The 27,417-nt window shown below is 47.2% G+C and overlaps 1 protein-coding gene across 1 annotated transcript in view; it reads left to right on the top strand.

The window, feature by feature from the left end:
• NCOR1 (nuclear receptor corepressor 1) overlaps positions 1-27,417 on the top strand; it is a 4,682,182-nt gene that overhangs the window by 1,478,978 nt on the left and 3,175,787 nt on the right. The window contains exon 10 of the mRNA XM_044054890.1: positions 21,614-21,786. Coding sequence (XP_043910825.1) covers positions 21,614-21,786 — 173 coding nt within the window. The remainder of the gene's footprint in view (positions 1-21,613; positions 21,787-27,417) is intronic.

Below are 27,417 nucleotides of genomic sequence, written 5' to 3'. Positions count from 1 at the left end.
ACCCCTCAACCAGATTCCTCTGTCTGTCAGGTTGGGAGTTTTTTTTTTTTCCCCTGAGCCTATTCAAACACGGTTTGGGCCAATGGATGGGAAATCACAGATTTATCCTTGACTTATCACCTTTGGCCCTTAGGGCAAGGGCAGTTTGTAGATCCCATAAGACACCAGCATATACCAAAGCCATTCTATCCTGTCATTGATGATTAGGAAAATTGGGGTATGACTGGCTAGGCTTTAAAAGGCTCTATGGCTGTTAGCTTAATAACCTGTGACTCTTTCCTTTCCTGTTGCAACAGATAATAGGTACTTGGATACTTTCCATTATCTAGACGTCCCTTACTCCATTCTTAGGCCATCCACAGCCTCCTTGTCAGCTCCCTTATTTTCTTTTGGTTCTGTAAGATCTAGTTGCACAGGGAACCATCCAACCTGTCTCATGTCTCATCAAGGATCAATTTTTTTGTTCCAGGATGTTACTGGCTCCCAGGAAGGAGGGGTTTTGGAGTCCCATTCTAGTCCTTTCTTCTCTCAGCATCTTTCTCAAGGTTCCTGCTTTCAGGATGTGGTCTCTTCAGGCACTTTTCCCTCTGTTGCTGCCTCAATCTATCCCTGGGTTAGAAACACTCTTGCCTCTGCATTCCTATTCACCCTCTCTTCAGGAAAATTTTACTTTTTTTTCCTCTCATCATTCCTCTGCTTTCCATTTTAGTCTTTCTACAACTGCGAGGATCTTTACCAAATGTCTGGCCATGTGATATCCTCCTGTAGACTTACTAGAATTCAGATATTCACTTATTTGGATGACCTTTTGATTCAAGCCCCTTCTCAGCAAGTCCTGTTTCAGGATCTGTACTTCACTATGCTGCTTCTGGACAGTGTGGGGATGTCCTTCAAGGATGCATCTGCAGTCCTTACATATGGGTTGTCCTGCCTCAGGCAGCCCTTCGGTCGGCCGGATTCCAAAGTCTGGGTCCGGCGTCGGCTGATGTCGCCTCTCCCGCCAGAGCCTGGGGTATAAAAGCGTCAGCCGACGCCATCTTCCTCAGTCTTTCTTGCCGCGTGGTGCCCGAAGCAGAAGCAGTTCACAAGTGCTGGTCGGCCAGCTCCTGTAACTTCAGCTACCGAAGACTTCAAAAGCTAAGTACCCCGTTGGGGACTCTTTCTTGCCTCAGCCGATGTCAGATCAAACGCTTAAAGTTAATAATTGCTTAACTTGTGGGAAAGAAACACCTCATAAGGATTTCCATTCTTACTGCCTCCCCTGCCTAGGCCCAGACCACGACGTCTCGGCCTGTACAGCCTGTGCCTCCTTCAACTGATGCACTCTTAGGCGTCGGGCGGAGTTTGCAGAGGAATTTTTTGGGGCTAGTTACTGTTACAATATGCCGTCGGAGATTCCGACTTCTCATTTAACCAAAAAACGGAAGGACAAGGACCGACACACGCGGACCGTGGTTTCGGCTGAAACCATGCCTAGGCCTACCGCGAGTGTCTCGGTCTCGGCTGAAACAGAGTCCTTGGTACTTCCGACTGTCAAAACCGCACAACCGACAACCTCGGCCCCGGAGGCCTCTTCTGAGTCTGTTATAGAATTTCCCTCAGAAACCGGTGTTCCGGAAACATCCGACACCATTTCCCTAGACAAAACTACGCCAGCACGTGGAGCAGGCAGGCCTCCTGCATCCATGTCCATAAAGGCATTCACAAGGGCTAAAGCTGCTAAACAGCCAAAATCTCTGCCTCCCAAGGCTATTCCTCAGGGATCCACTACAGGTTCACAGATTTTAAGTTTAGCTGAGGACCTTATTTCCTTAATTAGGGGCTCTCAACCTCCTCTAGACAAAAGGCCCAGGGTTGAGCCCACTGATCCCCAGTCCTCTGATGAGGCCTCAGATGGCTCTGCTCTTTCAGACTACCAGGAGGAGGCCTTTATGTCCTACGAGGATTCTGATGCAGAGGAATCTATTCCCTCTGCCTCCCCTCCTGAAGAGCTGTCCTTTGGGGAGACCCTTCACTCCATGAGAGAGCATTTCAAATGGCAGGGCCAGGAATTCTCTGATTCCAAGAAGAGATTAAGGACTTTTTTGCATTTACCTCAGCATATACCTTTGGCTATTCCTCCTGTTTTGAATGTCATTGATGATGTGTACTCTGAGTCTAGCATTACCCCTGACTCCCTTTCTCCGGCTCCTGTCAAACCCGATAGGTACTACAGGGTCCTGGACTCGCATCATTTCCTTTACAAGGCCCACTCTGCTGACCCTGAAACCATTTCCCAGGGCCCTAAAGGGGTTGCATCTGCCACTACTAAAAATCCACTCCCCTCTGAAAGGGAGTCCAGGGCTTTAGAGAGATGGGGTAAAAAAGTGTATACTACTTCCACTCTTTCTATGAGGGCATTAAATTGTCAATTCCATATGATACAGTACCAAGAGTATTTGTTAGATGAATTGCATAAAAAACTGTCTTCACCTGAACCCCTAGATCGCAAGTCACTTCAGGATCTGGTACATAACTCCCAACAGGTTAGCAACCATTTCTTGCAGTGTGGTTATGATGCATTGGAAGCTTCATGTAGGTCAGCAATTACAGGTGCAGTCATACGTAGGCATGCTTGGCTGAAGGAACAAACTCTGCCAGATCATGTTAAAGCAAAGCTTCTGGATGCGCCACTGGAAAAGCAAAAGTTATTTGGCTCCACTGCTCAGGAGGTCTTAAAGAAATTTGAGGAAAAGGCTAAATCTGTACAAACAGTCAAAGATTTTCTCCAGGTCCAACCACCAAGATTCAGCAGAAATTGGCCCTCTAAGAATTGGTCCTTTCCAGACACAGAGAGATTTCAAAGAGGCAAGAACAGGCGTGCCAGAGGTAGAGGGCAAGCTAGAGGCTCATACAGAGGATGTCAATGGCAGCCTCCTAACCAGAGAGGTAGTGCAGGACCTACAACTGCTCCACAAGGACAGACTCAATGACTTTACCTTGACCCCGCCAACCAGGGCTCAATTGGAAGCACCAAAAAATTGGCACAGTATTACAAGGGACAAATGGACACTGCAAATAATAGACAAAGGATACAGGTTCCATTTTCATACATTACCAAAAAGAATAGGCATGCCAAACCTGCCACCGAATCAAAGGGCAGAGGCTTTAAAATAAATTTCCAACCTATTGCAAATGAAAGCTATAGAAAAGGTTCCTCTCACAGAACAAGGCCAAGGATTTTATTCCAGACTATTCCTTGTCCCAAGAAAAGAAAAACAATAGAGGCCTATTCTCGACTTGTCCGCACTGAATACTTATCTCATTGTGCCAAAATTCAAAATGCTGACCCTACAGCAACTCCTTCCCATGCTGGGCAAGGGGTCTTGGCTGGTAACTCTAGACCTCAAGGAGGCATACCTGCATGTCCCTATCAGACAAAGTTGCAGAAGACACTTCAGATTTCTTGCAGGTTCAGAGCATTATCAATTCTCAGCATTGCCCTTTGGCTTATCTACTGCACCCAGAGTATTCACAAAATGCCTGGCGTCAGTAGTTGCACACTGCAGACTTCAGGGGATTCAAATATACCCATATCTGGACGACTGCCTTATACAAGCGGACAGCCAACAAACTTTGGTAAAACACTTGAATTATGCCATCCGCCTACTTCAGGCTTTGGGATATACAGTCAACATTCACAAATCAAAACTTGTTCCATCCCAAAGGATAATTTTTCTGGGTGCGAAACTAGATACAACCACCCAAATGGCTTTTCTCACGGAAGAAAAACAAAGACAACTACCGGATTATTTCGAAAATCTGACAAAACAAACTCAGCTGACTGCAAGGAAAATCCTGCAGGACCTGGGTTGCATGGCATCTTGCATTCTTCTGATTCCACAAGCAAGGCTACATATGAGGAAACTACAATGGTACCTAAGGAGTTTATGGTGTCAGCACAGTCACAGCCTAGAAGCTTTGATACCACTCATTCCATGCCTTCAAAAGGAATTTCTGTGGTGGGCTCAAGCAAGCCAGTCAAACAGGGGTCTGCCCTTCAGCAAACCAATAATCAGCCAAACCATTACAACGGACGCTTCAGACCATGGATGGGGAGCACACATGGAGGGCAGATGCATTCAAGGACTATGGTCACAGAAAGAATTGCGCATGCACATAAACCAAAAGGAAATGCTGGCGGCGATACATGCAGTCGAGGCCTTCAAACATTTTCTGCATCAAGGACACCTGCTAATAAGGACAGACAATACCACAGTTATGTGGTACATAAACAAGCAAGGGAGGTACCCATTTCTACCCTCTTTGCAGGCTGGCAATGAATCTTTGGGAACTTTCCCTAAAAATCAATATAGAGCTGCAATCCCAGTTTGTGCCAGGAAAAGACAATATACTGGCGGACAGCCAAAGCAGAAATATCATGGATCCACACGAATGGATGCTGCACCCAGACATCTTCCTTCAGATAACACAATCATGGGGGAGGCCGGACATAGATCTTTTTGCCTCCCACCACAACCATCAGCTGAAGAAATTCTGCTCAAGGACATACCACCCACAAGCATGGAAAGTGGACGCCCTCTCTTTCAGCTGGAATACTCTAACAGTGTATGCATTCCCACCTCTTCCATTAATGACCAAGGTCTTACTGAAGATCAGGACAGAGCAGCCCAAAGTGATTCTGATAGCTCCGGACTGGCCCAGACAACACTGGTACCCACTGTTAAGGAGCATGTCACGCACGAAGCCGTGGCCTCTACCACAATGGCCACTTCTGTCACAACACAATTACAAAACTCTGCACTCCAGCCTGAAAACCTTGCAGCTGACAGCCTGGAGAATACCTTGACTCCTCACCAGGATAAGCTATCCAAGACCGTGAAGGACATCATCATGGAAGCTCGCCGGCCTTCCACAAGAAAGGCATATTCAGCAAAATGGAAAAGATTTCGCACTTGGAACACCACAAAGGGCCTAGATGCGACAGTGATGAACTTGGCACATATCCTGGAATACTTGGCAGAAATGCTCCACAATGGCCTTTCTTACTCTTCCATAAAAATTCATGCTTCAGCAATTTCAGCAGAATACAATACTGATCCACCTGTCTTCTCTCATCCTCTCCTAAGGCAGTTTCTAAGGGGAATTAAAAAATCAATCCTTCAAGAAAACCACCAGTGCCTACATGGGACCTTAACTTCATGTTGGAAAAATTAACTCTACCTCCCTTTGAACCAGCAGCATCTTCAGAACTACAGTTCCTGTCTTGGAAGACTGCCTTCCGTCTGGCCATAACCTCAGCAAGAAGAGTATCTGAGTTGCAGGCCCTCATGGCAGTACAACCATTTCTTATTTTTCATCAGGACAGAGTCTCACTGAGAACCAATCCTTCATCCATGCCAAAGGTGGTATCCAGGGTCTCACTGAACCAAGCTATTCACTTGCCTACCTTCTTTCCAAATCCACAAAACAAAGGGGAGAAACTTCTACATACCCTGGACATTCACAGACAGTTGCGTTACTACTTGGACAGAACTAAGACTTACAGAAAAACTGACCAGCTATTTGTAGCATATGCTGCTGGTGTACAAGGAAAAGCAATTTCCAAACAGACAATTTCAAAATGGATAGGGAATTGCATTCGATTCTGTTACTCTTTTCATGGCAAAACCGTGCCAGCTAACATTAGACCTCATTCCACCAGAGCCACAGCCACCTCCACAGCCTTCTTAAGAGGGGTGGCTACTAAGTACATTTTAGAAGCTGCTATATGGAGCTCCGTGCATACATTTTCCAAGCATTACAACTTACCCTTATATTCCAGATCCAGAGCAGGCTTTGCTACGGCAGTCCTGCAGGGCATTTTAGCTACACCATCCCTTTCTTAGATCCTACCACCCCCAGCTTGGCTATGGTATTCTACCCATATGTAAGGACTGCAGATGCATCCTTGAAGGACATAGTACAGTTTTGTACCTACCATAAATGTAGATGTCCGATAGGTATGCATCTGCAGTCAGGTTTACTCTCCCTCCTTCCCCTCTGTGGTATTTCCTGGGTACTTATCCCTCTTATAGCTAGCTGGGGTTATCTATTGTGGTGTATTTGTTTTATATTACTGTGCATGTTTGCAATTTTTTGCATCTCTCCAAATTTAGCCTTCCTTAGAGGGCACCTGGCATCTGGGGCAAGAAAAACTGAGGAAGATGGCATCGGCTGATGCTTTTATACCCCAGGCGCTCTGACGTTGGGGAGAGGGCGACATCAGCTGACGCCGGACCCAGACTTTGGAATCCGGCCGACCGAAGGGCTGCCTGAGGCAGGACAACCTATATGTAAGGACTGCAGATGCATACCTATTGGACATCTACATTTATGGTAGGTACAAAACTGTACTTTCACCCTCATTGTCAAAAACAGTGTTTGACTCCCTTTCAGGACAAGGTGTTTCTGGGTTGCAGGATTCAGACCAATCCAGTGTTGGCTTCTCTACTGCCTACCAAGATCCTCTGTTTGATGGCTTATTTGCAGATGTTCATCGTGTTACACTGCTGCAGTCATTACACTTGGGTTATCCTGCCGTCAGGCGGTTCCCCAGTCGGCCTGAGTTCCAAAGTCTTGGTCCGGCGTCGGTTGCTGTCGCCTCTTCCCTGACGTCAGTGTGATAGGGGTATACAAGATGCAGCCGACGCCATTTTCTTCAGTCTTTCTTGCCGTGTGGTGCCCGAAGCAAAAGCAGTTCGCAAGTGCCGGTCAGCTGTCTCCTGAGATTTTCATTCCGAATCCAGAACCGAAGTCTTCTACAAAGCTAAGTACCCCATTGGGGAAACTTTTTCTTGCCTCAGACCGATGTCAGTAAAAGTTAATAACTGTATTTCTTGTGGGAAGCAAATACCTCATAAGGATTTCCATTCTTATTGTATCCCATGCCAAGGCCCAGACCACGACGTCACTGGTTGTCGGTTTTTTGCTAGGTTTAACAAGCGCACTATTAAACGTCTGTTTGATTTTGCCTGACATTAATTTGGTAGAAAATTCAATTATATCATGCCGTCAGAACTTCCAACGACCGGAATACATAAAAAGCGCAAAGACAAGGATAGGCATCCGAGGCCCAAAACTGACGAAGCCTCTTCTAGGCCAGTCGACGGTTCTCTGGTTTTCAGCGAGGCGCCTTCGCAGCCCCTGACCGCTTCTATAGAACCACAGGCCGCCTCTGACTCCCACGTGGAGATGGCTGGGCCTTCGGATGCACAAGTTGTTTAGCCTACCGAGACTAACCCTTCAGAGGGATTCAGAGTAGCCGAGCTGCCCGCAGCTTCAGAGGGTGTTTTCAGACCTTCTCAGCTAAGCATTAAACCCTCTGCTAAGTCTAAACCAGCTTTGAAATCAAAGAAACAAATGCAGCATTCTCCAGCACAGGCCTCCATGCCTAAGAAACAAATGCTCAAAATGGCCGAAGACATAATCACTCTGATTAGGCGGTCCCATCCCCCTCCTGATAAAAGGCCTAGACAGGATGCAGACTATGACTCATCCAACCAGGTGTCCATATCTTCAGATTCATCCTCAGACCTAGGATATTCTTTACCCCCTTATGAGGATTCTGATGCTGTGGAGTCAATTCCATCAGCCTCTCCGCCTGACGACTACTCCTTTGGGGAAACCATGCATACCATGAGGGAGCATTTCCATTGGGAAGGCCAGGATTACTCAGAATCCAAGAAAAGGCTCAGAGACTTCCTTTTATTAACTCAACACAGACCCCTTGCTATTCCGCCAGTGTTAGATATTGTGGATGATGTGTATACTGAATCCAGCTTAAATCCTGATTCCTTACCTCCAGCCCCAGTTAAACCTGACAGATACTACAGAGTCCCTGACTCTCACAAATTTCTGTACAAAAGCCCTGTTGCTGACCCTGAAACTATTTCTCAGGGACTCAAAGGGGTTAAGGCCTCATCAGCCAAGAATCCAGTTCCCTCTGACGGAGATTCCAGAGCATTAGACAGACGGGGAAAGAAAGTATATACGTCTGCAACTTTAGCAATGAGAGCCTTAACTTGCCAGTTTCACATGCTAAAATGTCAGCAATTTTTACTGTCTCAGTTGAAACAAAAAATGCTTCCAGATTCAGATCCTCCTACTTTTAAAGAAATGCAGGATTTATTGCATGCAGCTGAACAGGTGGGAAAACATACTTTGCAATGTGGTTTTGATTCTTTAGAGGCCTCCTGTAGAGCAGTAGTTACAGACTCTGTCATTAGAAGACATGCTTGGTTAAAAGAACATACGATGTTAAGTTGTCAATCTCGCCTTCATTCTTGCTTGATGGGTTCGGAGCCGATCCTCGGCTCCGACTCGGCACTTGCTAAGCTCGAGAGTCACTTTTACCAGCTCGAGGCAGCCCCATATCCCATGATGCAAGGCGGTAAGTACCCAGATCTCGTTTGCCGCTTCGCTGATGAGGTCCTCCTTTTACCAGCTCCTGGTAAGTGATTTGCTACTTTGCTATTTTAGCCCCTTTTAACAAAAAAAACCCTTAATTGTTAGTTTTATATCAGTTTTAAACCTTTTCTGACAGAAAATTCTCTGTCTCTTCTTATTTTTTTAGACAGACTTTCACCCAACCCATCCCCCCCCCCTGTTAGGGTGTGTGTGTGTGTTTACTAGTTATACCTTTTGGTATATTTAAGTTAATTTCTTTGACTGGTGTGTGTGTCTGTGTTTTTTACACCATGTCTAAAGAAAGGGTCTCAGGCTTTAAGAAGTGTGACTCGTGCTGTCAGAAAATGTCTCTGACAGACGGTCACACTTCTTGCCTGTACTGTCTGGGGCCTCTTCACCTGCAGGACTCCTGTGCTATATGTCATTCTTTCAGCCAGAGAGTCCTGCAGGAAAGAAGAAATAAGCTGATTTTGAGGGGCCTTCTTAAGCCGGAGGGCTCTCCGGCTAAGTCGGCTCCATCCAAGACTTCTAAGTCTTCCAAGGCCCAGGCTTCTGTGTCCAAGCCTGCGGCCTCGGCTCCGACTCATTCAGAGTCTAGATCGGCTCCGGCTGGAGCCGATTCTGGGTTAACTAAACCTTCGGCACCGATGGCTATCGGTGCCGATTCTGGTTCGACCACTTAGGTGTCGGCTCCGATCAGTTCCGACCACCATGTGGCTCAGGCATCGGTGTCGGCTCCGATCGGCTCTGACACCGTTACTTTTGTGGCTGTATCGGCTCCGGCTGGAGCCGATGCATCGAAGCTACCTGTCGGCTCCGATAAGTTGTCAGCTCCGACAGGTTCAATAGTTTCATCGGTTCCGATGGCTCCTTCGAGGAAGAGGTCTAGGTCTCCTTCCTTGGAGCCGATACTTCGCCCGGCTTCACCTCTCCTCTCGGAACGGAGCCATCGGAGCCGATCTTCAAGGTCATCCAGGCTTTCTGACCATGATTTAGAGAGAGTGGTCAGTAGATTACTTAAGTCACAGGCACTGGCCCAAATGTTACATAGCCCGTCTCAACAGACGGCTATTGGTCCACACCCCATTGCAGTTCCTCCTTCAACTCTACCCCAGAGCTTGGAGTTGGAGTCTTCGAATGGTTACTGCTACGGCTGAGGGACAGATACCCCTTCTGTTCCTTCAGCCTCTACTCTTATCTTCTCTTCGAGACCTTCCTTAGAGGGATTCGGTGGCCGGGCTTCCATGGTCTCCTCCGAGGGGGTGAGTGGCATCGGACCCTTGTCCGAACCCGCTCTTCCCCTTGGAGCCTCGGCCTTGGTGAGCTCTGCTCCGACATCTGCCTCGGAGACTTCCCTTTTGGTGGTCCCTGGAGTTCCTAGCTCTTCGGAACGGGTTCTCTCGGACCTTCCTGGGAGGGGAGCATTTGAGGTGATGAAGAGTGTGCTGGCCACGGGTATCAGCCAGCAGTCTGTTCCCTTAGCTCCTCCCTCTATAGTGCCTGTTGACATCTCTGCCACTTCTCTTGCTACAGGACCCAGAGATCCTCCGCCTCAGGTTTCCCCATTGGGAATATCCCCCTCTTCCGAGGATTCTCCCGATGTTTCGGGTGATCCTCCTAGGAAGAGGACCTGTAAGAGGAAACATGTAGACTCCCCCGAGTCTATCACTTCAGATACTGACTTAGATGAGTCAGAGGGATCCCCAAGATCCCCCTCTGAGGATGTCTCCTTCTCAGACATCCTAGAACTCCTTAGACAGAGGGGAAACTGGCCCACTAATAATCCCTCTGAGGATGAGTCAGTATACCTAGAGGCGTTTGGATCTCGGCCCTCCACCTCCTGGGTGTCTCCGCCTTTCGACCCCCTTATGCAGGTTATTGCCCGAAAGGCGTGGGCTGCTCCTGACTCTGTAGAGCCAGTCCCTAGGAGGCCTTCAAAATTTATTACTGCGCCGTGTGATAAGCAATTCCTCACTAAGGGTGTCCGCTGATGCCATGGTGGTGGCTGCTGCCACCAAGAAGGAACTTGCAGATCCTTCCGCACCGTCCATCCTCCTAATAAGGACTCTAGGACCATGGATAGGTAGTGGCGGATGTTTTCCTCCGCGACCTTTGCTATGCTCGCTGAATTACCTATGTCACTTCACCAGACTCCAAAGGGATATCCTTAAGGAGCTAGGTGATGTTGTACAGGATCCTACAGCTGCAGGGGCTCAGGAAAAAATTGCTTCGCAGCTAGGAACCCTTAATTCCATTGCAAACTCCTCCATGCGGCTAATATCATATGCTGCTGATGGAGCGAGTAGAGCCGCAGGTACAGGTGTGGCTCTTAGACGCCAAGCCTGGATGCGGCTATGTGACTTTGCAGATCCCTTTAAGGCGTCCTTCACAAATTCTCCCTTTGATGGGTCAGCTTTGTTTGGCCCTCAAGTGAAGGAAACTTTGACCAGGTGTGAGCAGGACGGCAAGACTCTTTCTGCCATAGGAGTCCGTTTTTCCACCCTTCTAGACCTTACCCCAAAGGACAGAAAGGTGGCAAAATGTGGTTCCAAAATCCCAAGGAGTCACGCCGGATTCACGTGGTCAGTTTACCCCTAGAGGCAGAGGGGTAACAACAACAGACGCTCTAGAGGCAGAGGGGTCCAAAACCAGGAAACAGAGAGCTCTCTCTGACAAGCCCTTTCAGCATCCCTGAGATGTTGCCCGGCTGTCCCTCCTTGGAGGCAGTCGGGAAGATTATCACTGTACCCAGAAGCCTGGCACTCCCTCACTCAAGACAGATGGGTACAGTCGATCATATCCAAGGGTTACATAATTCCTTTTGAGGAAAGTCCTTTCTACCCCTCAAATTCCCTTCCAGATGTACCACCGGTCTAAGGAAATTGCAGAGTTAGAAGTCTCAAAACTACTGCAAAAAGAGCCATTCAGCCAGTTACAACAGACCATTCAGAGCCGGAATCTACTCAAGGTTCTTTTGGTCCCAAAAAGACTGGAGACTGGAGACCAATATTGGATCTCAGCAGACTCAACAAGTCTGTGAGGAAGACAAGATTCCGAATGGTCACTCTTCAGTCAATTCTGCCCTTCTTACAGAAGGACAACTGGATGTGCTCAATAGATCTTCAGGATGCGTACTATCACATCAAAATTCACAGACGCTCCAGGAGATTTCTCCGCTTTCGGCTGGGGTCCAGTCATTTCCAGTTCAGAGCCCTGCCCTTTGGTCTCACTACAGCCCCCAGAGTGTTCACCAAATGCATGGCAGTGGTCACGGCTCACCTGAGACGTCAAGGATTCCAGGTGTTTCCTTATCTCGACGACTGGCTCCTTTCAGCCACCACCAGGCATCAGCTTATTCAAGCCAGGGATTACACAATAAAGCTTTGTACTCTTTTGGGCATCTCGATCAACTTTGAAAAGTCATCCTTATCGCCCTGCCAGTCTATTACTTTCATAGGCAAACTTAAACACTGTTCGGATGTCAGCTACCCTTACAGATCAAAGAGTTTCAGACATTCAGAGTCATGTCAGGATCATTCTAGCCAACAAGAAAGTACAGGCCAGAATGGTTCTAAAGGTATTAGGCCTCATGGCTGCGGCCATTACTCTTCTTCCCCTGGCTCGCTTCTACATGCGCCTTCTTCAGTGGATGCTGTTCACACAGTGGTCGTACCAACAACTTCCAATGCGTCACCAGATTCTGGTGACACAGACTTGCAAAGATCATCTTGCTTGGTGGATCACATCTCCCCAGGTTCACCAAGGCAGACACTTTGTACCCCCATCCCGGTAGCCACTGTCACCACGGATGCCTCCCTGATCGGGTGGGGGGGGTCATTATCAGGGCAGGATGGTTCATGGGACGTGGCAGCCATTCGAGTACCACCTGCACATAAATGTCCTGGAGATGAGAGCAGTGCTTTTAACGTTGCAAGCCCTCAACGACTTTCTTCCCGTAGGGACAATTGCAGTCCACACAGACAACATGTCTGTAGTTTGGTATATCAACAAACAGGGCGGAACCAAGTCCTACCCTTGTGTCGAAGCTCAGACTATGGCAATGGGCAATCTCCTCTCATCGGTTTCTGGTAGCAACGCATATCCCTGGGAAAACCAACATTGTAGCGGACAGATTGAGCAGAGCTATTCTCATGCCTCACGAGTGGTCTCTCAAGCAATCTATAGCGGAAGAGATATTTCTGGAATGGGGTCATCCATGTTGCGATCTTTTTGCTACTCCCCAAAACAGCAAATGCCCAGACTTCTTCTCTCTCTTCCCTCTTCCAGGCCATCCCCCCAGAGACGCTCTGACCCAGGATTGGCCCCAGGGACTTCTTTATGCCTTTCCTCCATTTCCTCTGATCCCTCAAGTTATCCAGAAAGCAACCGTTTTGAGAGCCAAATTGATTCTCATTGCTCCTTACTGGCCTCGACAAGTTTGGTTCCCGTTCCTCCATCGTCACCTTTTGGTGCAGCCGTGGCATCTGGACCCAGTGCCAGATCTTCTGATTCACCAATCCGGTCAGCTGCACCAGTCTATCCCTTCTCTCAACCTCACAGCATGGTTGCTCCACTTCCTTCCTTAGCCAGGCTTCCTTTGATCTCTAACCCTGTTAGAGACATCATAGTAGCTTCTTTAAAATCCTCTACCAGGAGGATTTATGCAAGCAAATGGAAACGTTTCTCTTATTGGGCTAATGCCAAGAATATTGATCCTTTCACTGCCCCTGTTCAGGCAGTCCTGGACTTCTTAGCAGAGATTTTTCATGCAGGCTCCTCTTCTTCCACAGTCAGAGTTCAATTGGCTGCTATCTCGAACTTTCATGTCGGGATTGCAGATCACAATATTATGTCCCATAGGCTTTGTAGGGCCTTCTTGAAAGGAATTTTCCTGCTAAAGCCTCCAATCAGGAATCCTCCTCCTCAATGGGATCTAAATTTAGTGCTGACATCCTTGATTCTTCCCCCCTTCGAGCCAGCTGTTTCTTGTTCCCTTAAATTTCTTTCTTGGAAAACTTTATTCCTAGTAGCTATCACATCGGCCAGGAGGGTGTCTGAACTTCATGCTCTATCGGTTCGACCCCCCTATTTGGTTTTTCACAAAGACAGAGTATCATTGAGAACTAATCCGACCTTTTTGCCTAAGGTCGCCTCAAAGACCAATTTGAATCAATCCATTGATCTCCCTGTATTTTTCCCAAACTATTCAGACAGAGCCGAACAAAAAGTACATTATCTTGATGTCCACCGCCAACTCGGATATTATTTGGACAGAACTAAAAAATTTAGGAAATCTGATCAACTTTTTGTTTCCTATGCGGATAACAAGAAAGGCCTTCCTGTCTCTAAAGTGACCTTGTCTAGATGGCTTTCTTCGGTCATCTCTGAAATTTATCTGCTCAGGGGAAAACAGCTGTGCTCAAAACCTAAAGCACATTCAACTAGGAGCTTAGCTACTTCTACAGCCTTTCAAGCTAGACTTCCTTTAGACACTATTTGTGCAGCGCCACTTGGGCCACTCCTCATACTTTTGTTTCCCATTACAAATTGGACTTGGCCTCCAGGGATAGAGCCAGTTTTGGCTCTACAGTCCTCAAGAGTCTGTTCCATTGAGCCACCCAGGATAGAGGTGCTAGGGACGCGGTCCCATCAAGCAAGAATGAAGGCGAGATTGACAACTTAACATTAAGAAGTTATGTACCTACCATAACGTTCCATGTTAGTTGTCTTCTCGCCTTCTTTCTTGCGACCCTCCCTCCTTCCCCCGTGCCTGGACAGACCTTGTTTCTCTAAGGAGTTATTATGCTGAAGACCTTTCAGTCCTGGTCTTTTTTACATCCTGTAAGCTTTCTTTCTTTCTTTCTTCCTTTGGGAAGTGTTTTATGCTTGGTGCTACTGCCCTTTGTCATCAAACGAGATCTGGGTACTTACCGCCTTGCATCATGGGATATGGGGCTGCCTCGAGCTGGTAAAAGTGACTCTCGAGCTTAGCAAGTGCCGAGTCGGAGCCGAGGATCAGCTCCGAACCCATCAAGCAAGAAAGAAGGCGAGAGAAGACAACTAACATGGAACGTTATGGTAGGTACATAACTTCTTATTACCAGATCATGTCAAAGCAAAATTATTGGATGCACCTTTGCAGCAGGATGTGCTGTTGGGAGTTAAGGCAGAAGAGGTATTAAAGAAAATGAAGGATAAGGCAAAATCTATGCAAACGGTGAAGGACTTCTTACAGGTTGAGCCTCCTAGATTTAGCAGAAATTGGCCAACTAAGAATTGGTCCTTTCTAGTTAGACCTCAAAGGGGCAGATACAGACGTCCAAGATGTAGAGGTCAACCACAAGGTCCTTACAGGCCTCGACAATGGGTTGCATCGGGCCAGAAAGAAGGGGAAGACAGGCCCCAACCATATAAAAAGCAGCCCCAATAACTTCCCACTACAGCTGCCAAACAACTCTCTCTTGGCAGCCCCCTTGGGAGGAAAACTGGCACTTTTCTATCACAATTAGCATATGATCACCAAAGACAAATGGGTTCTCAACATTGTATCTCAAGGTTACAGGTTCCACTTTCACACTCTGCCAGGGTTAAAAGGAATGCCAAATCTGCCACCAAATCAATGGGCAGAGGCTCAAAAATAAATTACAGCACTCATGGATATGAGAGCTATTCAAAAGGTACCACCACAGGAGCAAGGACAAGGATTTTACTCAAGACTCTTTCTGGTCCCCAGAAAGGACAAAGCCTGGAGGCCCATTCTGGATCTTTCTTCTCTAAACACTTACCTGGATGTTCCGAAATTCAAAATGTTGACACTACAGCAGCTTCTTCCCATGCTGGGCAAGAAAGCTTGGCTCGGGACATTGGACCTCAAGGAGGCATACCTGCATGTCTCTAGCAGACAAAACTGCAGAAGATACCTCAGATTCATAGCTGGTTCAATGCACTATCAATTCTTTGCAGTGCCATTTGGCTTATCTACTGCGCCCAGGGTCTTCACAAAGTGCCTGGCACCAGTAATTGCATTTTGTAGACAGAAAGGAATTCAAATTTATCCGTACCTGGACGACTGCCTGATTCAAGCAGAGAGCAAGGACGTTCTTCTAAAGCATCTGGCGTTTGTAAAAATGTTATTAAGTTGCCTGGGGTACACAGTAAACGAAAATAAATCAAAACTAGTGCCCTCACAAGAGATAATATTCCTGGGTGCCAGCTTGAACACAACGGCCCAGATGGCTTATCTCACACCAGACAAGCAAGGACAACTGACTCAATATTTTCAATTGATGGCAACAAAGACCCATCTCCCTGCAAAAAAAATTCTGCAGGCCTTTGGTTACATGGCATCTTGCATACTACTAATTTCATATGCCAGACTGCATATGAGGAAACTACAATGGTACCTAAAGAATGTATGGTCTCAACACTGTCAAAGTTTGGAAACAGTTATACCACTAATTCCTTGCCTTCAACAGGAGTTTCAGTGGTGGGCTCAAGCTTGTCACCTCAACAAGGGACAGCCTTTTACTCAACCCACAGCCATGCAAACACTGACAACAGATGCATTGGATTACACTTGGGGAGCACACATGGCAGGCAACTGTATTCAGGACAAGTGGCCCCGCAGAACAAAGGCATCTTCACATCAATCAAAGAGATGCTAGCTGTACAAAATGCCCTTATAGCTTTCAAGGACCTGCTGCATCCAGGACAACTACTACTAAAGACAGACAACACTACAGTTATGTGGTACATAAGCAAGGCGGTACTCACTCCTACCTCCTCTGCAGGCAAGCCATGACCTTGTGGAACACAGCTCTAAACTATCAAGTTCATCTGCAAGCACAGTTCCTGCCAGGAGAGAAAAACACACTGGCAGACGACTTCAGCAGAAACATCATGGATCCCCACGAATGGGAATTGAATCCACAAATATTCAGAATGATAACGCAGAAATGGTGGAGCCTGGACATAGATCTGTTTGCATACCCAATGAACTGCCAGCTACAGAAATCCTGCACAAGGAGTTACCATCCACAAGCATGGAAAGTGGATGCCCTCTCATTCAGCTGAAAACACCTACAAGTATACGCTTTCCCACCACTACCTCTCCTGCCAAAGGTACTCATAAAAGCCAGGCAAGAAGAGCCAAAGATGATCCTGATTGCACCCGACTGGCCACGCCAGCACTGGTACCCAATCTTAAAGAACTTAGCACAAGGACCACTTTGGATTTTGCCTCAAATCCCACATCTGCTGACTCAGCACAACAATCAGATACTACACAGCCAGCTAAAGACCTTAAACCTAGCTGCATGGAAGATTCCTTAGTCAAGCAAGCAATGCCGCTCTCCAAAGCTGTTATGGATGTCATTCTGGAGGCCAGAAGGCCTAGTACCAGGAAAGCCTATTCAGATAAATGGAAGAGATTCTATGCCTGGAACTAAGCTCACAGCCTTGACCCTCAAGTCCCAAACATTCCTCAGATATTGCAATATTTAACGGAGATGCTGGACAAAGGCCTCTCCTTCTCATCCATCAAGATCCACGCCTCTGCCATCTCTGCTCATTACAACACTGATCCACCGATTTTCTCTAATCCTTTGCTAAGACAGTACCTCAGAGGGGCTAAAAACATAAGACCGCCCCGTAGAGCACCTACTCCAACTTGGGACCTCAACTTTGTTTTGGAAAAATTAACTTTACCTCCTTTTGAGCCAGCTAACACAGCAGAATTAAAATATATCTCTCCGGAAAACTGCTCTGCTCCTGGCAATAACATCAGCACGAAGAGTTTCAGAATTACAGGCACTAATGGCAGTGGAACCGTTCCTCATTTTCCATCAGGACAGGGTGTCTTTAAGAACTAACCCTACTTTTATGCCAAAGGTGGTATCCAGTGTGGCTCTAAACCAAACTGTTCATTTGCCAACTTTTTATCCAAAACCACAGAATAAAGGGGAGAGACTACTGCATTCCTTGGACATTCACAGGCACTACTTGGACAAAACCAAAGCTTTCAGGAAATCTGAGCAATTATTGGTAGCATATGCTACAGGAGCACAGGGAAAAGCCATTTCAAAACAGACTATTTCAAAATGGATAGGACATTATATATGTTTCTGCTATACTCACCATGGGAAACCTGTACCTAGCAGCATTAGATCTCACTCCACTAGGGCAACAGCCACTTCAGCTGCCTACCTTAGAGGAGTACCTACCAAGGATATTTTGGAAGCAGCAACTTGTAGTTCTGTACATACCTTCACCAAGCATTACCATCTGCCTCTATACTCTAAATACAGAGCTTGCTTCGCCACTGCAGTGCTGCAGGGCCTTATAGCCACCCCTAATGCCTTATAGAACCAGCCACACTACCTCAGCTTTGGGATTGTACCCAAGTGTAATGACTGCAGCAATGTAACACGATGAACATAGTACAGTTTTGTACCTACCATAAATGTAGATGTTCAAGTGTGTACACTGCTGCAGTCCGGGTTACCCTCCCTCCTTCCCCTCTTACTTGCTGGTACGTACCTTTGTCTTCTACCCTTTACTGCCTATGGGGAGTATTTGCTGGTAGCTGAAAGTTGTTTGCTTTTCTTATGTATGTTTTATTAGCAATTTGAATTGCCTACCTATTTGGGGGCACCTGACATCTGGGGCAAGAAAAACTGAAGAAACTGGCGTCGGCTGCATCTTATATACCCCTGTCGCACGTCAGGGAGGAGGCGACAGCAACCGACGCTGGACCAAGACTTTGGAACTCAGGCCGACTGGGGAACTGCCTGACGGCAAGATAACTCAAGTGTAATGACTGCAGAAGTGTATACACTCGAACATCTACATTTATGGTATGTACAGAACTGTACTTTCCTCTTTCTGTCCTTCCTGCAAGGGGATTTCTCTGAGGTCTGTGGTACATGTCATACGCCATTCCCATGGTTCCTTTTGCCAAACTCCACATGAGGAAATTTCAGTGGTGTATCAAGACTGTTTGGCTCCAGCAATGCCACCCTGTGGAGTATCTGGTTTCTCTTGCCTTATTCAAGCTTGAGCTGCACTGGTGTCCCTTTTCAGGTTCCTTTCCCTACTCAGCTGTACACTGCTTCTGACTATGGTTGGGAAGCCTCCCCCAGCAACCTGAAAGTTCAGGGTCTTTGGTCCCATCAACAACTGGCAGACCATATCAACATCAAGGAAATGAGGGCTCTACTTTTATCTGTCTGGGCTTTTTATTCCCTTTGGGTTCCTGATCTTAAAGGTTTTTACATACAGTACTGCAGTCATGTGGTACACCAGCAAACAAGGGGACACAAAATCTTACTTTCTTTGCAGGCTGACTGTTCAGGCTTGGGATTTTGCAGTCTGCTATCACTTTGTTTCTTCAGGCAGTCTTCTTTCCTTCAGTGCAAAGTGTTGAGTTAGACTCTTTGAGCAGTCCAGGACAAATCCTCACAAGTTGGATGCTGACGTGTGTGTGTACTTTGTTCATAGAGGAGGCAAAATATCTACCTGAGGAGTACTCTACTGATGTGCAGACAACTTCCCTAGTTCTGTTACAGAGTGCCAAGTATTCTGGCTTGGAAAGTAGACACTATGAACCTATGTTTTTTTTTTTTTTCATGGAAGGAGATGTTTCTTTATGCCTATCCCCCTCTTTCTTTACTGCCAAAGGTCCTGCACAGTATCACGTGGGACACACCAAAAGTCTTGCTTTCTCCTTTTTGGCCCAGGCAGCATTGGATGTTCTTTTGTTTCACTGTTGCAGTCATCACATTTGGGTTATCCCTGCCAGGGTAGCCCTCGGCCAGCCTGAATACCAGAGACTTAGTATTTCTGCGTTGGTTGCTGTCGCTTGAGGACTGACGTCAGGTCGTCACTGGTATATAGGAAGGCAGTCGACGCCATTACATAAGTCTTTCTTGCTGTGGAGCCCGAAGCAGAAGCAGTTCGCATGAGTGCCGGTCGGCCGCTACCTGAGTTTTGTTTCTGAGTTGTAGTTGAAGTCTTAGAAAGCTAAGTTCCTCGTTGGGGATCCTTTTTTCTTGCACTAACCGATGTCAGAAAAAGTTAATCGTCTTGCCTGTGGAAAACAAATACCACACCGGAACTTCCACTCTTACTGCGTCACTTGTCTAGGCCCAGACCATGACCAGATATTTCTGTTTACAGTCCTCAAATTCTGATATGGCTTCGGTAAGCCGTCCGACAGCAGATCTTCCGAAAAAAGATAGACTGCCCAGGACCAAACTTTCTGACGACGCTACCATCAAGTTGGTAGTCAGTCTTCCGGAATTCAGTGAGGCGCTTTCGCAGTCCTGATGCCCGCTTAAGTTACTTTGCAGGCCACTACAGAGACCCTTTCGGAGTCTGGTATGCCACATGAGTTGCACAATTCTGGCTTGCCATATTCATTTGTTAAAATTAATTTGTGAGTCATTTCCTTTTGTCTGCCCCTGAATCCACCTTTGGCTTCTTGTTTTGAAGTAAAACATTTTTTTTTGAAAGGTGTCCTTCATATTTAGCCTCCAAGAAAGCCTATTCCTTCTCTATGGGACCTTAATTTTGTTCTTGAGAAATTGACCCAGTCTCCATTTGAGTCTGCAGTTTTAGTCCTTAGAACATTGCACTTGGAAGATTGTAGTGTTTGGTGGCTCTTCTACCAAGAGGGCCTCTGAATTTGAAGCAGTCTTAGTGGTTCTACCTTTTTTTGTTTTGCTTTTTACAGGGACTAGGTATCTTTGTACCAATTCCTTTTATGCCCAAGGTAGTTAATGATTTATCCTTACATCAGTCTATTCAGCTTTTTTCTCTTCTCCATAGAATTCTAGTGAAGAGGATTCATCGCACCTTGGATTTTACACTGACAACTCAGATTTTACTTGGTCAAGGCAGAACATATCAGGAAATCTGAGCAGCCTTTTGCTTCCATTCATATAAAAAGTTGGGTTTGTCAGTATCTAAGGAAACCATTTTGACCTGTATTTCTAAGGCTTTTTTGTTTTGCTATTCTTTTTATGGCAAGTAGCTTTCCTCTTGTTCTTGTGCTCATTCTGCCATGGCAGTGGTCTCTTCTGGTGCTTTTTTTTCTAGGTGTCTGGATACTAGAGCCACTTTGGTAGCTGCTACTTGGTGTTCAGTTCACACTTTTACCAAACATTACAAGTTGGATGTCATTTCTAGGACCAGGGTGGGTTTTGCCAGGGCCATCCTTCATGGATTTTTGGCGGGATCTTCTGTGGCTTCCTCCTCCCATACTTTATAGTAGCTGCTGTACTTTCCCAGGAGTAAGGAATACTGCAGCAGTGGTAAGGAAGAACATAGTATAGTTGTGCAAGATCTTCCATAACAGTAGATATCCTACTTCTCATTGTTGTGGTATTCTGAACCCCCCCCCCCCCATTAAATTCTGTTTTTCCTTTTTTCTTACTGGATGTGTGTGTTGTCACTTTCCTCTGGAGGTTGCTGCAGTTCTGCTGCTGCATTTCAGTTTCTGAAGATTATGCAGCTGTACATCACTTGCGTACTCTCCTTACCTTACTAAATCTGTTTCTAAGGATTTTTCCCTTCTTCGCTAACTCTCGACTAAAAAGGCGAGTTAACATTCATCTCCAAGAATAACTTGCACAGAAGACCTAAAACATAAATGCACTGCGTCCACTGTAATGACCTCTGTTCTCCAATGGTCTGAGACTGTGCATGTCTTGTTTTACTCCACCCTATAATGACTGTATTCCTCAGAGACTTTGGCCCTTCTGAGGTATGTTTCTCTATCTCCTTCTGTGTTTATCCAGAAATGAACTGAAGCTTGGTTAGGCTGCTTTCCCTTCTGGATGACATTAGACTGACTTGTACAGGAGCAGGAGCTCTCCATTCTGGGGACATCTAAAATCTCTGGAGTCTAGGCCCCAAAAAACCCCACTTCTGTCTGGGTAATTCACATAGGTAACGAATGATACTGCATTCCCTGAATCTTATATTTTTCAACATCTGGGGATCTCAAGTTATACCTTTCATTTTCCAGCAATTATTTGTCAGGATCTTTTTACTCTGTGCAGAGTCTTTGCTGTAATTTTTGCATTTTATGCTTAGCCTTCCCATACTTTAAGGTTATGACAATGTGGTGATGATTTTTTTTTTTTTTTTTTTTGGCTTTTAATAGGAACAGAAGATCTGCCAACGCTATGACCAGTTAATGGAAGCCTGGGAGAAGAAATTAGACAGGATTGAAAACAACCCACGCAGGAAAGCAAAAGAGAGTAAAACCAGAGAATACTACGAGAAGCAGTTTCCAGAAATACGGAAGCAGCGTGAACAGCAAGAGAGATTTCAGAGGTATAATTACAGAGCTTTTAACCCCACAGCTGTAGGTTTAGAAGTCATATGTCATGCAGCTTACTTCTCACCTTGTAACAGTTACTTTTATGTTTCTATTTTTGTATCTGGAACTGTCCATGTCAAATACTGATTCTCTTTCTAATGTGGATTGCTTTTCACTTGGCAGATGTCTAGGATGTTATGTGATCCTATCTCGCCTACATTCTGAATGATGGGTTCGGAGCCGATCCCTCGGCTCCACGCTTATGCCAAAGAGCGAAGTCTCTTATTGGCTGAGCTTACTATATCCCAGGATGCACCACTACCAGTCCCCCAGATCTCGCTTTGCGCTTCCCTGCAAGACGTGGTCTCGAGCTGGCTAGGCTAAGTAGTTTATTAAACTAACTTTTCTGTCAGTTTTTGCTGTTTTGCTCACAAAAGCTGTTTTAACGCTATCGCTAACTTTGTGTGATTTGGATTTTGAATTGTTGTGTGTGATTGGGTTCAGTTTGTTTTCGGCCCCTCCATCCAGGGCCTTCCGGACTGTTAACCTTTATACTTACAGGGTCTCTAGTAATTATACAAATTGGTTAGAGTTACCTGTTCTTTTACAGGAAGAGTTGGCATTAATTATTACTCTAAGCTTTAATTTAACAGCAGTAAAAATTTAGTGTGCTTTCCTGTGAGAGTGACTAGGTTTGTGTACCAACATGTAGCAAACCGCTAGGCCGTCGGGTTTTAAAAATGTTCAAATGTGGGTTTAAAATGTCTATCACAGACGATCATTCGCTCTGTGTATATTGTCTCGGGCAAAGCACTTGCAGGAGTCATGCAGTGTATGTCACGCTTTTTCCTCAAGGGTCCTCCAGGAGAGGAAAAATAAATTGATTTTAAAGGGTTAGTTAAACCCTCCTTTGAAGAAGCCTTGGCATCCTCTCCTGCTCCAACCAAAAGAAAGGGCTTGGTTCCGACCAGTCCGTCGGACCCGACTGCCAAGAAACTTAGGCAGGCCTCTCCTTCGGCTCCAAAGACTTGAGCCGAGGTTGGAACGGTCTGCCTCGATGCCACCAGTATCGACTCCTCTGTCGGAGCCGATGGCTGGGGCATCGAGGCGGGTCACCTTCGGCTCCACTGCTCTCGGAGCCGACAAGGGTCGCCGCTCAGACACTTCCTCCTCGGCCGAAGTCTACCTCGGCACCGATGGAATCTGCTGTGAGTATTCCTCGGCGCCGATACTCATCGAGTCGCCCGAGCCGGTCCCCTAGCCCTTTGGGGCCGATGGAGAGGCCTTCTCGAACCCGTTCTGTTTCCTCTCGGTCTTCGAGGATGTCGGATTCTGATATCGACAGGGTGCTCCAAAGACTGTTCCAGTCCCCAGTCTTCCAAAAATTTGTTTCGGTTCCGACCCAGCTGGTTTCGAGCCGATGACCTTGGCCCACCCGTTGCCATTCCTCCTCCGACCGCCGGCTCCGCCGGAGCAGGTGCTGTTGGAGCCGGTGGAGATTCTAGGGTCGGCTCCGACCCTTACTCCAACCCGGCCTCGGGTCCCAGTTTAGTACGCTGACTTCTTCGGCTGGACCGGGGTGATGTTTGGGACCTATGCGTTCCGAGCCTCCCCTCGGTGCTTCGGGACTCCGTCGGCTATCACGGCTCGAGTCCGGACACTCCCAGGATTCTGGGGTCCGGCTTTCAGGGCCATGAGGAGTGCCTTGGCCAAGTCCTCTTCGCCATCTCTCCGGTTTTACCAGCACCTTCCCTGGGCGTGGAGACTGGGTCTTTGGCTGTTCCCCTGTCCGTAGCCAGCGGAGCCCCGAGGCCTGAGGTTACCCCCAGTGGGGTTCCCTCCTCCTGAGGGTTCTTCGGAGTTATCTTCAGAGGAACCCCAAGGAAGAGATCGTGCAAGAGGAAGCACGTGGACTCCCCGAGTCTATTACATCGGACACTGATATGGATGATGCGGAGGGGTCCCCAGTCGCCCTCGGATGATGTCTCATTTGCAGACATCTTAGAGATCCTCAAACAACGCGGCGGCTGGGTATCCAAACCCCCCTCTGCTGAGGCATCAGTGCTCCTCACGGCCTTTGGGGCTCAGCCCTCCGCCTCCTGGGTGTCTCCGCCCTTGACGAGCTTCTGGATTTAGTTTGTCGAAGGCGTGGGAACATCCAGATACCGTGGAACCAGTCCCTTCTCGTCCAAATAAATCCTTATCTGCTCCCCCCGAGAAGGAGTTCCTTACTAAAGGCGTGGCTGTAGATGCCATGGTGGTGGCATCTGCTACACAACAGGACGTGGCAGAGGCTTCAACGTCTATCCATCCTCCTAATAAGGAGTCTAGGAGTATGGATAGGTACGGAAGCGCACCCTGACTTCAGCGGCCTTTACCTTAAGGTCTCTGAACTATTTGGCACATTTTACAAGGCTTCAGAGGGATCTGGTCAAGGAGTTGTCAGATTCCCTCTCGGTAACCTACCTGAGCAGCTAGCCCAGTCGGTTAGCTCTCAGTTGGCTATCCTTCGTCAATTTCTAACTCGTCCATGAGGCTCATTTCCTATGCGCCGAAGGCGGAGAGCGGCAGGCACAGGCGTGGCTCGTGAGACAAGCCTGGCTCCGCTTGTGTCAGTTCGGAGGCCTTCAAGTCTTCCTTCACGACGCTCCCTTTGATGGGTCCTCATTGTTTGGACCCAAGGTGAAAGACACCCTTACCGCTGTGAGCAAGAGGGAAAACGTTATCTGCCGTAGGGGCCGTTATTCCACTCCCTTCGGCCTTACCCCAAGGCCAAAGGAGGGGAAAATGTGGTTCAAAATCTCGCAAGTTTTTCTCCCAACAGCAGGAAGATTCCCGTCCAGAGGCAGAGGGCGGGAAATTTTTCAGGGAGACGCCGTCCCAGAGGCGGCAGAGGGCCCCGCAATTCTGGAGACCGCGAGTCCTTTCGTGGCTCTTCAGCCTCCCACACGACATGAGGGATTGCCCGGCTGTGCTGCTCGAGCCAGTCGGGTGTCGTTGCCAAGCACCTAGAAGCCTGGGAGTCAATCACTCAGGACAGATGGGTGCTTCGGATCATTGCCGGAGGTTACACCATCCCATTCAAAGACTCACCCCCTCCGTCCAAGAGAATCCCGGCCCACCACCCAGTCAAAGGGAAATAGCAGCCGCAGAAGCTTTAAAGCTGCTAGAAAAAGGAGTCATCCAACCGGTCCCCACAGACCAGATCGGATCAGGAAATTACTCCAGGTTCTTTTAGTGCCAAAAGACAGGGGACCTGAGACCAATTTTGGATCTCACCAGACTGAACCAATCCGTGACGAAATCCAGATTCCGAATGGTCACGTTACAATCCATTCTCCCGTTGTTGGAGAAGGATGTTTGGATGTGCTCCATAGACCTCAAGGACGCCTATTATCACATTCCGATACATCAGGCGTCCAGAAGGTATCTGCGCTTCAGCCTGGGAGTCAGTCATTACCAATTTTGTGCTCTGCCCTTTGGTCTCACCACAGCCCCCAGGGTGTTCACCAAGTGTTTGGCAGTAGTGACGGCTCACCTGAGAAGTCTTGGATTCCAAGTGTTTCCCTATCTCGACGACTGGCTCCTGACTGCCACCACCAGGCATCTACTAATGGACAACCTCAAAGCCACCATCTCCCTGGGTGTTTCCCTAGGGATTACATTCAATTGGTCAAAGTCTGTCTTGCTGCCCTCTCAACGCATAAAATTTATAGGGGCAGAGATAGACTCAAGATTGATGCGTGTCTTTCTTCCTGCCGAAAGGATCCGAATCTTACAGGGCCAAGTTCAAGCTCTGGTCTCGAGATCCAAAGCCCCAGCCAGGATGGTCCTACAGGTTTTAGGCTCAATGTCTGCCACGGTTCTTTTAGTTCCTCTAGCAAGATTACACATGAGGATTCTTCAGTGGCTCTTGTCAACTCAATGGTCCTTTCAGGATCTTCCCCTCAATCATCACATCATGATTACGGAAATATGCAAAAGGGACCTTCGCTGGTGGCTTCAGACATCCAACTTGGATCAGGGAAAACCCTTTGTTCTCCCTCCAGTAGTTACCCTGACGACAGATGCCTCCCAGATAGGGTGGGGGCATTGTCTGGGCAGGCTAGTTCAGGGCTCCTGGCTTCCGGACGAAGCTCTTCTCCACATCAACGTGTTGGAGATGAGGGCTGTTCTTCTATCCCTACAGGCCTTACACAAGTTTCTTCCTCAAGGCATCATCGCCATCCACACAGACAACATGTCGGTGGTTTGGTATCTGAACAAACAAGGAGGGACCAGATCGTATCCCCTTTGCAGAGAGGCCATGAGAGTGTGGGAATGGGCTGTAGCTACCAACCGCTTCTTGGTAGCGACCCACATCCCGGAAAATCAAATGTATTGGCGGACAAATTAAGCAGGACAATTCTCTCTCCTCACGAATGGTCTCTAAACGCAAATTAGCAGCGCAGGGTTTCAAGAGATGGGGAACGCCGTGCTGCGACCTATTTGCAACGCCACAAAACACCAAGTGCCAGAAGTTTTTCTCCTTGATTCCACATCAGGAAGTACCAGCCATGGATGCTCTAGCACAACCTTGGCCAACAGGGCTACTTTATGCCTTTCCTCCAATTCCACTCCTTCCAAAAGTTATTCAAAAAGCTTCTCATCTGGGGTCTTCAATGATTCTGATTGCCCCATACTGGCCTCGTCAGATATGGTTTCCCTACCTGAAAAAGCATGCAGTGGACGATCCGTGGACCTTGGACCTGATCCCGGATTTGCTAATCCATCAGTCGGGACATTGGCATCAGTCCCTTCAATCTCTAAAATTGACAGCTTGGCTCCTCCACTTCCAACCTTAGTTAGAAGGCACACACTAGACCCGGAAGTTGTTCACATTTTATCTTCGGCCCACAAACCCACCACTAACAAATTGTACCTCAGTAAGTGGAAGAGGTTTGCTATCTGGGCTCAACTCAAGGGCTTAGACCCTATCACTGCTCCTGTCCCAGAGGTTTTGAAATTCTTAACATCCCTGTTTAATCAGGGATCTTCTGTCTCAACTATTAAAGTCCAACTAGCGGCTATCTCGAAATTCCATGAATCCACGGATCCTCCTTTGATGAGCAGCAGACTATGCAAAACGTTCATTAAAGGCGCCAGTCTGTTAAGACCACCAGTTTTTCATCCTGCACCTCCGTGGGATCTTGATTTGGTGCTTCGTGCATTAACATCTCCCCCCTTTGAACCAGCTGCTACATGCGAATTAAAATATCTGTCTTGGAAAACGGCATTCTTAGTGGCTATTACCTCTGCAAGGAGAGTCTCAGAGCTTCAAGCCCTGTCTATTAAACCACCGTACTTGATTTTCCACAAGGATAGAGTATCACTTAGGCCTAATCCATCCTTTGTCCCCAAAGTCTGTTCTAGTTTCTGTCTTCAACAATCTCTAGAGCTACCAGTTTTCTTTCCAAAATTCTCTAATGAAGCAGAATATACTCTCCATAAATTGGATGTTCACAGACAATTACGCTTCTATTTAGACAGGACTCAGCAACTTCGTAAGTCAGACCAGTTGTTTGTGTCCTTCTCAGATAATAAATTGGGCCAAACCATTACAAAGCTACAATCTCAAAATGGATCAGAGATTGCATAACTCAGGC

This window comes from Protopterus annectens, chromosome 13.part0 (genome assembly GCF_019279795.1).
Source record: "Protopterus annectens isolate FY-2018-M chromosome 13.part0, PAN1.0, whole genome shotgun sequence".
NCBI lineage: Eukaryota > Metazoa > Chordata > Ceratodontiformes > Protopteridae > Protopterus > Protopterus annectens.
This window is presented reverse-complemented; position numbering and strand designations above follow the sequence as displayed.